The sequence below is a fragment of the Heloderma suspectum genome, chromosome 4 (genome assembly GCF_057233095.1).
Source record: "Heloderma suspectum isolate Gila_16-S chromosome 4, 16-S_ref, whole genome shotgun sequence".
Taxonomy (NCBI): Eukaryota; Metazoa; Chordata; class Lepidosauria; order Squamata; family Helodermatidae; genus Heloderma; species Heloderma suspectum.
The window spans coordinates 218,063,427-218,075,733 of record NC_139461.1 but is presented as its reverse complement, the minus strand read 5'-3'; the positions used below and the strand labels follow the sequence as shown (position 1 = coordinate 218,075,733).

Genomic DNA, 12,307 nt, shown 5'->3' with positions numbered 1-12,307 from the left:
CAGTAACTATTGTTTGTTTAGCTGTAACTGGGAACAGCCTTATCGAGGGCATACTGCTGTTCTTCTGTTTCTCAACTAAATCTCTTTTGTTAATGTAATTTAGTATAAGAAACTGACATAGAACCGGCTTTCTGACGTATTTGGTAAAATGTGTCTAACAGCTGTTTCTTTTCCAGGCTTGAATATTGCCTAAAAAATTCAAATCTCACTCCATAAATTAAAAATCTGTACTTGAAAAGCTGTCTATTTGAATAATTAAGAAAACACAGTTTAGGAGAGTGAGCATGGTCTAGTAACTTGAACTTGGAGCTAGGAGCAAACGAAGGCTTATATTTCTTGCTTGGCTGCTTCATTCACTTTGAGCTTTTAGATAAGTTACTCCATTTCTCTGTACACAGCTCCATTTTTGTAAGGTGAGAACAGTACTGCCCCATCTGTGCCGTGTGCATTTGTGAAATGAAGCAAGAGCAAGTCTGGTATTGCTCTGTGTAGTATTAAGACTGTATAGTATGTATAGTACAGTACTATCTAGCATTAAGATTATTTTTTACTGTTCTGTATTAGAACGGACATTTAATATTTGCACTTGATCTGAAGCTGAAGCATATAGTCATGCCACAATGCCAGTTTCTCAAAGTGGGAAGGTCCTGTGACCATTGGGGTGAAGGGTGCATGAGTCTTTTTTTCATGGGTGCAGCACTACTAGGAAGTACAAGGCGGAGGTCCACTTTCTATGGATTTTGGCACCTGGAGAAAGATTTGTACTTGGGGAAAGAACAAGTATGACAACTAAAAATGGGGATGTGGTAAAAGGAAAAGAGACCTCATAAATGTGTAAATAGTTAGATATTACTGCAAACACAGTTAAAAAGATGGATTCTTGTAATGTAAAACCAGTGGAGTTTACAGTGGAGTCCCATTAAAGTGACATGTCTGTTGGTTGGGGTAAATGGGAATGATTGGAGCAAGTCAGACAATGTGATACAATATATCCTCAGCTCCTTAGCATGAGCGCTCCTATTCAGGGCTTCATGCGGCCATGCTTCCCTCAAACTGTTGCTTGAGCCCCTAAGACAGGCTTCCCCAACCTGATGCCCTCCAGATGTTGTGGACTACAACTCTTGTCATCCCGAACATTGGCCATGCTGGCTGGCATTGATGGGTGTTGTAGTCCAAAATGTTTGGAGAGCACCAGGTTGAGGTATGCTGAGTTAGGGGCTCAAGCAAACCATTCCCTTCTCCTCACATTGTAGTTTTCTGTTTTTCGTTTCCAACTTTGGAAAGTTGAAAGTTTGGTCAACTTTCTGTAGCCCCTGAGGATATTTATTCTCCTATGTGTGGTTGCACCATTTTATGTGTGGTGTTGGTTTATTTTTAAATATTTTGTGTGTGTCTATGTGTTGCAAACAAACTTTCAATGAACATGCGAATACCTCCCTCTGGTTTATCAGTGACCCCATTTTGGTTCCATTTCTATTGGCTTGGGCGCATTGAGTTGTCTATTAGAGCAGGGTTGCAGAACTATGCTTGGTCAGGGGGCCAGATTTCCCCTCCCCACTGCTGGATGACATCAGGGGTGGGCCCTGTGAGTGACATCTAGCTGGAGCACTGCCAGTCAGCACTTCAGCTGACAAGCTGGCTTGGTTCATCCTTTGCCTCCCAAGTGGGAGGTTTAGGAGCTCCTACGAGTGCTAGCCGAGTGCGCCCCCCCCCCCCGGTCTAATACAGGAATGGAGAACATTCATCTTGCAGTCCAATTTGTCCTGCTAGGCTGGCCCATCTGGTCTGCAAGGTCTCAGGCAAGGCCCCGTCCCTGGCCAAAGCTCCACCCCTTACCTAAAAGCTCTGCCCCCTCTCAAGGTTGTGATTGGAGATTATCCCTCCCAATTTGTAGAGAAGAAGGAGAAGCAGGAATGAAGTCTACTTGGCTGGCATTTGAACCCAGCCTTGCGACTCAGCTGGCTCCTGCAAGCCCAGCGGAGTGCGCAGCTTTGCAGCGAATCCTCCCTGACCAGTGCACTGGTTGGAGGACCGCTCCTCCATCTAGCACTTCCGTCGAAGAGCTGGCTTCACTGTGTGCCAGCTTCCCCACCAGGGGAAAGACAGCACACGGTTGAAGAGCCTGAGGCTTTGCTTGCCCTGTCCCTTTCCCCATTGGGGAGGACAAGTGGTAGGTGAAGAGCTTAGTGCACAAGAGGTGAGTGCACTAAGGGGAATCCCTGCTGTAATCCCTGATCACAGATGGCCATCTTCCTGATCTGTTGATATATGGCAGAATTGTGGGTTATATATGATGGGAGAAAAGCCTTGTAGGACTAGACATGGCTTGTGGATCTTGTTTTGTCTTAATTTGCCCTAAGGAGTAAGAGTATGAAACATGTCCTATTTTTATAAGAGCAGCAGTCATAAATCTGAGCCCCTAAAACATCTTACTAAAAATATGAGAATACAGTAGGCTGTTGGTTATACGTTCATAAAGAAAGTAATCCGCTGTACGTTTCCTTTCAGACATATCAGTGCTACTTTAAAGAAGCTTTTCATCAAACCAGTATCAAAGGTTTTCTTCTGCTTGTAGTACTGTTCTTTGTAATACTTCCCTCTTTTTTTAATAGTTCTTGCTGACAATCTGAAATCCAACCCAGGAATTAAATGGCAGTACTTTAGTTCAGAAGAAGGAATTTTTACTGTGTTTCCGGCTCACAAATTTCGATGTAAGGGCACTTACGAACACCGCAGCAGGTATGACTTACTTGATTTTTTTTTTAATGTGTAAAAAAACCCTTATTGCTGTGTAATTTTATACAGCAGACCTTCTGTGGCGGATTTGGGGAGCACGCAGGGGCTTCACGGGGAAATCTTGTTGCACAAATAGAAGTCTGCTTGCACGATGTTAGGTATGCAATTCCTCAATATAAATATTTTTCAATAAGGTTACCTTACATCAGCAATGTAATATTGTATCCATTTTCATTCCGGTTCAGAGTTTATCCTGTTGTCATTTCATATAACCCAATGGGCATGATGGATGTGCAGAGTTTCCGCACATGGTGAAGTTGTCATGTGACTGGTTCCTCAGTTACTAAGGTCCCAGCTCAGCCCATATTCAGGTGCCAGCATTTGACCTACCACAGTTCTGCAGTGGAACTGTAATTGTGGAATTAAGTGATGTACAGACTGAGTGCATGATCAAGCAATTATCTGACTGCTTCATAATGAGCTAACTGGTCTGCCCAGCCCAGATTTCCAACACATTAGTTTGGTCATGCGAATGGCTTCGAAAGGGTGTTTTTTTGTCATCTGCCACTTTCTTATTTCTTTTAAATACAGTTTTGCCTACAAGTATTAAAGTCAGAGGGCTAAAAGGGGGTTCCAGAGGAGATGCTGTTCTCCTTACCTGGACAGTATTCTAAACAGAACTGTCAAATACAAAGCCAAGTCAGCTTAATCTTTCTTTCATTGATATGATCATTTTTTAAGTGGATAATTGGAATGCAACAAGGTATATCTGAAGTTCCATAAGAAATTTGATACAATTCCATCAGACATTTTCCATAAGTAAGGAATCTAGCAAAACTGTGGCCCAGATTACAACACACACACACAACATTTGCACACTACAAAATGGGTATGTGAATGACAGGTGAAGTTTAATGGGTGGCTGCCAAACCAGAAAGGTGTGGTAAGTGGAATTCCATTACTCAATTAAGTTGGATAAATTTAGTATTCAGTTGCAAATGCTGTAAGGTACTGGAGGCAATTTGGAGAATAAAGAGTATATCAACAGTAATATCTACAGTCAAATACCCTGATCCACTGAAAGCAATCTACATGCGGAAACAAGTTTCCCTGCGACTGCTTGCAGTTCCTCCAGTTGCAGGAGTAAAACGGATTTTACCAAGCAGTGCAGTGTCAAATATGTAACCATACGTATTACCCTATAACAGGGATGAGCAACTTGTGGCCCTCCAGATGTTTTGACCTACAGCTGCCATCATCCCTCACCACCCTCATCCATCACCCCCCCCCAGTGCTAAGCTGGTAAAGGCTCATGGGAGTTGTAGGCCAAAACATCTGGAGGGCCACAAGTTGCCCACCCCTGCCCTATAAAGATCTCCAGATCCCCCAAATGTGTGTGCTAGACACTATAATTCTGTTGATTAGGACAAGACTACTTCCATTATGAAATAAAAGTCTTGATGTTCAACTACGCACATGTTATTTGGTTGTGTACATGAAACCTCCCTCTTTGGCTCAATAGTCTTCCCATGGTTACAAACGTCACTACACATTTAAATGGTTTTAAAATTGGTCTGTCTTTCATGACTTTCTCCCAGGAACTCTAGGAATTGTAGTTCTGTCAGGGCAATAAACATTCTCCGTTAGGTTTATCCCCTCTTATAGCACTATAATTTTCAGGCGCTGCTTAATCCAGATACAAGATTGTGGTATATTTATTTTCCTCATTTGAATATTTATTACAGATTTCTGGTGCATGTCACTTACTGCCCATTATATGCTTTTAAGATCCAAAGTCCTAGATAGCTATTGGCAGTTTTAAAATTAAGACCGGATTGTGCCCATTGTTTTATTTTAATGCCTTCAGAACATTCTCCCGCATTCCTTTTTCCTGTAAAAAGAATTCTCTGTGTGTCTTTTGATGTAATATTTCAATCCAAAGTTTTTTTGTTTATTCCAAAGAGTCTTTGGTCTAGACAAACAGAGAGGTGGAGCAGGGTGTGCATGTTCCTGTTTTTCCTTTTTATTTTCCTTAGTCAAGATTAGTCCAATTTGTTCTAGCTTTCAACCCTCAGGGAAAAGCAGCCACTACCTTCTATTTAAACCCTTTTCAATATGCAAATGCTCTGTGCCCTTAACAGACTTGAAAAGCTTAAAAAAAAATCACATACACAGATAAGAGAACCTTGCAGAGCATGACCTATATGAATTACATTCCAGAGCTTTAAAAGAAAAGACGATCTTGGCAAGAGAATTTGTCTCTTGATGATAAAGTCAATCCTAATGCACTAATGCAATTTTATACTGCTTGCATAAACTTTTTACATGCCAGGTAACTAGCCACTGTACTTTACTATACTAATTTCTCTACCTGGTTAAAAATAGCTGCATCAGGTGATACAGACAATCCTCAGATCAGCCATGCACTTTCCTCTTATAAAAGGAATGATTTGTCAGAACTTGTTATTCTAAACACCACAATTAGTTGTGTTGTTACTAAATGATGGATTTAAAATTGAATATCTAAAGCTGTATTGAGATAAATAAATAAAATAACCCAGTATAATTAATCCAGTATATTTTGTCATGTTGCATTCAAGGATTAGACTGTGGACACTGTTAGTGTACCATTCACCCTGCTGTACAGTGGACTCTTTGGCCAAGCTATCATACTTTTAACGTTTGCAATCTTTATCACTTTTGTCCTCTCAAAAATGCCATCAGGTAGAGGTCACTATAATAACAGTTTTTATAAACAGGGAAGTGAGGTGGAGAGAGAACATGTTGCCCAATGGTACCAAGCAAGCAAGTTACTGACTGAGATGGGATTTGTTAAACTAAAAATAAACACATGAACAAAATTAACACCCCTGTGAACTCTCAAAACATGTTCCGATCAATGTTCCAAAATGTTCCTATATTGGGTCATTTGGATTTATTTGCAAAACTAAAATAAGGCCTTCTAGTTGTCTTCATTTTTTCTTTCAGAATTGTAAGTGATGGTTAAAATTGCTAACTGTTTTTTCAATTTCAGGCCTGTCTACGTTTCTACGGTTAGGCCTCAGTCTAAGCATATAGTTGTCGTTGTGGACCATGGGGCTTCAGTTACAGAGACACAACTCCAAATTGCTAAAGATGCAGCCCAAGTTATTCTGAACTCAATAGATGAACATGATAAGGTGAGTTAACTCGGAGTGAGAAGTGACAGCACAATCCACTTGGGGGTTAGGATGGGGTGGCGAAGGGCTATGCCATGGGGGTGGAGGGAGATGTCCACTGTGGAGGCCCCTGGCACACTCACAGAAAGCTCTACTGCCAACATTGTAGCCAGCACTGCACCTTCTTGAGGGCCTGTCATGCAAACTTCAGAAGTGCTTAGAGTGCCTCGAAAGCCCAGTGCTACTGCGCTTCACTCTCCTTTGTTTAAGCTTCAAGTTTGGGAAGAAGAAGTTGGAAGAGCTGTTATGCTTGAGCTTCAGCTGTCATCTGAGCACCTCTGAAGCCCAGCATGGCTACAAAGGAGAAAGAGGAGGGGGATGGGATCACTCTCATCTCTCTTGTACTGAGCTTCGTAGGTGATAACCAGAGGGGAGAATGACCCCCACAGCAGCAGAAAAGATTATGAACCCTGCTGGTGTATGTCTTTGACAAAAAGCTGGGGCAAATCTGTCCTTAGTGAAACTTCGTTATGTGACTACTGCAAACGAGGTGGTTCCCACATTCAGGGGTCTCATAAATGTAATTTTGTTAGGGCCCCTCCCCTTCCTATTGACTCATATTGAAAGTATCATCACTTTCCCCTAAAATCATATGGTGCTGTGGTCCTAATGTTCATTCGTAGTAGCCTACAAACTCAGTGGTGATTCCTGATTCAACGTTAGGAATACTGCTGTAAATATTTACATGAGCAGAAACCATATTGCTTCCTTGGCAAAATGAAGGCCAAAATCTTTCTTCTATAAGTCTAACCCTTCTCAATGTTGATGGATTTATACCTCAAGCATTCTTTTCTTAGGCAACTGAATCTTAAATTCACACAGACTTCTCTGTTGGCTTGTCGCAGTGTGTGCCATAGAAAGAAACATAAAAGAATTCTAAACAGTAAGGTAATCCTATATATAGATATAGATATATATTTCTTTTTTCTTTTAAGATCTCTGTGTTAACCGTGGCAGACACAGTAAGAACCTGCTCCTTGGATCAGTGCTATAAGACATTTCTGTCTCCTGCCACCAGTGAGACAAAAAGGAAAATGTCCACCTTCGTTAGCAATATAAAATCATCTGACAGCCCTACCCAGCACGCGGCAGGATTTCAAAAAGCATTTCAGTTGATACGAAATACAAACAATAGCACTAAGCTCCAAGCAAGTAAGTGTTATTATGCAGTATTAATAGTTCCCCCCCCCCGCCGCCTTTACTCTTGTATCTTTCTTTCTTGCATTTCTCTCTTTTTCCATTTGAATAGCTCTTTTTAGCGAAGGATAGGAGGTTGTAACGTTTCAAAATACTAAAATTATTATCTGAAATGACACAGTTTGCTTTTAGACAATTCAGCATATCCCTTAGTAATTGCAAGGGCCTGTTAGCTAGATGGCTTCCACAGAACAAGAACATGGAGCACATAAGCTAGCATGATCAAACCAATAGAGGTGAGTTTTTAACCATAGGCATAGAAATGCCCAGGGGCCGTGGTGGCTTAGTGGTTAAGACGCTGAACTGCAGACTGGAAGGTCGGCAGGACAGCAGTTCGAGACCCGAGTGCTGCGTGACGGAGCGAGTTCCCGTCTTCGGTCCCAGCTTCTGCCAACCTAGCAGTTCAAAAGCAAGAAATTGCAAGTAGATAAATAGGTACCGCCTCGGCGGGAAAGGTAACAACGTTCCGTGCACCTCGGTGTTCAGTCATGCCGGCCACATGACCACGGAAGCGTCTTTGGACAGCGCTGGCTCTTCGGCTTAGAAACGGGGATGAGCACCGCGCCCTAGAGTCGGACACGACTGGTTGGGGACACCTTTACCTTTTTATAGAAATGCCCAGAGAACAATCTGGAGAAAAGTAGATGTTCCATTATGAAGCTAAGCAGACCTAAGCCTCACCATCTCCATGGAAGGCTGCCAGTAGCAATACTAGGGCAACGTAGCATGGCTGTTGTCGAAGGCATAGGCGTGTATGTGGTGCTGGTAAGTTCAAAGTAGCACGTTGCCTGCCACAAACCAAACAACCACCACCTCAGACAAAACATTTTTGTATTCAAAGTAAAAAAATATAAAAAGTACTGCATATCTCGGAGAATTTGCAAGCTAGTAAAAGTGGGGGCTGAGTTGCACACTTGAGAATTTAATTTGTGCCCAACCTCACTAGGACTCATAGCCACGCCCCCCCCCCCAAGGAGAATGCAGAAATGTGGGCAGTTGTGATGATCCATCTCTCTCTCTCTCTCTCCCCCCCCTCTCCCTCCCTCCTCTGTGTGTGTGTTCCTCTGTGTGTATTATGTCTTTTGTAGGTCTTTCGTAAAGCTAGTGGGCCCTAATTGCCCTTTCAAGACCAAGCCACCACAAAATACTTTGCATTACAACAGGGATAGTTCACTACAATATATTGTGGTTGGGAAAATCTATTCCCCCCTTCCCCCAGCTATTCTAGGGAGTTGCAGATAAGCTCAGAGGGAAGCCTGAGTGGGGTGACAGATGATGTCCTTGTCCCCGCTAATCAAAGAGCACCGCTACACCACTGAGAAAATCAGGGCTCAGTCCTGAAATAAGTGAAGCAGGAAAATGTAGAAGTGCTACTTAGCAGATGCAGGGGTTTTTTCCCTTAACATTGAGCAACTACAGAGTGGAAGTTAGTGGGAAGGATTTTCATATTGGAGGGTGCAGTTTCCAGATAGACTTGAGCCCAACATCACTTGTTCTAGAAATTAAGCACTATTATGCCATCAGTGTGCAGCTGCTGCTGAAGAACGCTGTGTTGTGTTTCTGCCCAGCAGTGTGTGCTGAGGTCAGTTTGAGCTCTGCATGGATTGGCTTTCAGCATGCTGGCAGTTGTGGCATGCTCAGAGTCCAGAACTCATCACATACTGATGTCCGTGATTCATATACACACTATATCCTAAGATTTGCTAGATAACACAGTCCTCCATAACTAATTTAATAATTAAAATGTGAGAAACATGAGTACAAACCCACCCCTCCATCCTGATAGTTAAAAGTGATAGTTCATAGCATAAGTGTTTTCTAAAGCATCAAACTTGGGCATTAATCATAAGCTCATCGATCTGCCTAAAACTACCTTTAATACAGGTGGGGAGGAATGGGGAAATAGCCTTACACCCATTAATGAACTTTTGGCTAGTTGTTACTCAGTATTTAGATACTTATCAAAGTGATGGTGGAGTACGAGTAGTTGCTCAAGAGCTTAACATTCTTCCTTGGAGGGCTCAAAATCACAGGCATGTTTTCTGTTCTTGTGGGAAGCCCCTTTTTAGTAGGATTTTATGCATCATTTATGTTGCTTTTTAAAATGGATACTTTTAAATAGGGGGCATATCCTATCACTTTAAAGCTGAGCTATTGTATATTCCACTCAAACAACAGCAATGCAGTGCTGTACTGTTCAGTAATTTCAGGAGGAGGATGTGCCAGGTCCTTCCCTTTCCTTGTAAGCAATCTTCTTGCTTGTTTTCATTTCTAGCACAAAAATGATTGTTCTGGTGTATTGTGAAGGTTTTTTTTTTTTTTAAACATCCGCCTCTCCCAGCAGGATCTGCATGCATGACAAAGAATCCATACAGGATATTCTCCCCCCCCCCCCCCGGAGTTTTGTAATGCAAAATGTTATGGAGGCATATCTGGTATGAAAGATAAGAATGATACTGAAAAGATGGATGTTTGTATACCTCTCCGCCCTTCAGTTAGTCTCTAAAAGAGCAGTGGCCTCCTAATTAATTCACATTTACAGTTTCTTTTGTCCTAGAGAATTTCACAATGCTTTCATACATGATAAATCCTTACGCAACTTTTACTGCAATTCAGTAACCCAGGAGAAAAACGGGAAACAAGTCAGGTGGAATGAAGCCTGTTGACTGGGGAAAATCTACAGCCAAGAGACTGAAAACATTTGAGTACCTTGCACTCCAATTTGTTAAGTGTATAATAGAAAATAAGATTTTAAAATTGCAAGAAAGAACAGTTTTCTAGATTGGGCTGTAGAGCCATAAAGGGTAGGCTAAAGCTATGAGCTGTTAACATTAGAAGAGCAATATTTTGGTAACCCATAATGAGTAAGTGAAACATGTCAATAATGTTCCCCTAACTCTGTGTTTTTTAGGCACTAGTGTATAGAATGATATTACCCTGTAAAATACTGTTTGCCTGTTGATTGTAAGGAAATCAGAGGAATATTCCATACTTCCTCTATAAGCTTCCTAGTAGCCCAAGTTTGTTGGGTTGAGGCATTTCCCACCCACCCATCCCCTCCCCCAGCCCAAAGCATTGTGGTGAAAGGAAAGATACAAAAATGCAGTTTTTACTTCTCCTTTACAAATATTTCCATCTTCCCCACTCAGAGAGCCAAAGTAGATGCATGCATGCTTGTTTACCTATAAGTGGGGCTATGTTGTTGTTGTTCAGTCGTTAAATCGTGTCCGACTCTTCGTGACCCCATGGACCATAGCACACCAGGCCTTCCTGTCCTCCGCTGTCTCCCGGTGTGTGCTCAAGTTCATATTCATTGCATCGGTGATGCTATCTAGCCATCTCATCCTCTGCCGTCCCCTTCTCCTTTTGCCTTCAATCTTTCCCAGCATCAGGGTCTTTTCCAGGGAGTTTTCTCTTCGCATTAGGTGGCCAAAATATTTGTGCTTCAACTTCAGTATCTGTCTTTCCAATGAGCACTCAGGGTTGATTTCCTTTAGGACTGACTGATTTGACCTTGCAGTCCAGGGGACTCGTAAGAGTCTTCTCCAGTACCACAGTTCAAAAGCATCAACTCTTCGGCGCTCAGCCTTCCTTATAGTCCAGTTTTCACAGCCATACATTACTACTGGGAAAACCATAGCTTTGATTATGCGGACCTTTGTCGGCAAGATGATGTCTCTGCTTCTTACTATGCTGTCTAGGTTTGCCATAGCTTTCCTCCCAAGGAGCAAGCGTCTTTGAATTTCATGGCTACAGTCACCATCTGCAGTGATATTGGAGCCCAAGAAAATAAAATCTGTCACTGTTTCCATTTCTTCCCCTTCTATATGCCAGGAAGTGATGGGGCCAGATGCCATGATCTTAGTTTTTTTAATGTCAAGTTTTAAACCAGCTTTTGCACTCTCCTCTTTCACCCTCAACAAGAGGCTCTTTAGATCCTCTTCGCTTTCTGCCATTAGGGTGGTATCGTCTGCGTATCTGAGGTTGTTGATAATTCTCCCGGCAATCTTAATTCCGACCTGTGATTCATCCAACCTGGTGTTTCTCATGATGTACTCTGCATATAAGTTAAATAAGCAGGGCGACAATATGCAGTCTTGTTGTACATCTTTCCCAATTTTGAACCACTCGGTTGTTCCATGTCTGGTTCTTACTGTTGCTTCTTGACCCTCGTACAGGTTTCTCGGGAGTCAGGTAAGGTGGTCTGGTACTCCCATCTCTTTAAGAATTTGCCACAGTTTGTTGTGATCCACACAATCAAAGGCTTTAGCGTAGTCAATGAAGCAGAAATAGACATTTTTCTGGAATTCTCTTGCTTTCTCCATGATCCAGCGAATGCTGGCGATCTAGTTCCTCTGCCTCTTCGGAACCCAGCTTGTACTTCCAGTAGTTCTCGGTTCACATACTGCTGAAGCCTAGCTTGTAGGATTTTGCGTATCACCTTGCTGGCATGTGAAATGAGCGCAATTGTGCGGTAGTTTGAACACTCTTTGGCGTTGCCCTTCTTTGGAATTGGAATGTAAACTGACCTTTTCCAGTCTTGTGGCCACTGTTGAGTATTCCAAATTTGTTGGCATATTGAGTGCAGCACTTTAACAGCATCATCTTTGAGGATTTTAAATAGCTCAGCTGGAATACTGTCATCTCCACTAGCTTTGTTGTTAGTAATGCTTCCTAAGGCCCACTTGATTTCACTCTCTAGGTCGTCCGGCTCAAGTTCAGTGACCGCACTATCATGGCTATCAGGGACATTCAGATCTTTCCTGTATAGTTCTTCTGTGTATTCTTTCCACCTCTTCTTAATCTCATCTGCTTCTGTTAGGTCCCTGCCTTCTTTGTCTTTTAGCATGCCCATCTTTGCACAAAACATTCCCTTGAGATCTCCGATTTTCTTGAAGAGATCTCTAGTCTTTCCCATTCCGTTTTCCTCGATTTCTTTGCATTGTTCATTTAAGAAGGCCTTCTTGTCTCTCCTTGCTATTCTCTGGAACTCTGCATTCAGTTGGATATACCTTCCCCTTTCTCCTTTGCTTTTGGCTTCCCTTCTTTCCTCAGCTACTTGTAAAGGCTCATCAGACAGCCACTTGGCTTTCTTGCATTTCTTTTTCTTTGGGATGGATTGAGTTGCTGCCTCCTGAACAATGTTACGGACCTCC

The 12,307-nt window shown here is 42.3% G+C and overlaps 1 protein-coding gene across 2 annotated transcripts in view; it reads left to right on the top strand.

Annotated features, from left to right (window-relative positions):
- Positions 1-12,307, top strand: part of CACHD1 (cache domain containing 1) — a 175,967-nt gene that overhangs the window by 113,745 nt on the left and 49,915 nt on the right. For both annotated transcript variants that reach the window (XM_084848253.1, XM_084848254.1), the window contains exons 5-7: positions 2,613-2,739; positions 5,771-5,915; positions 6,890-7,106. In XM_084848253.1, coding sequence (XP_084704379.1) covers positions 2,613-2,739; positions 5,771-5,915; positions 6,890-7,106 — 489 coding nt within the window. The remainder of the gene's footprint in view (positions 1-2,612; positions 2,740-5,770; positions 5,916-6,889; positions 7,107-12,307) is intronic.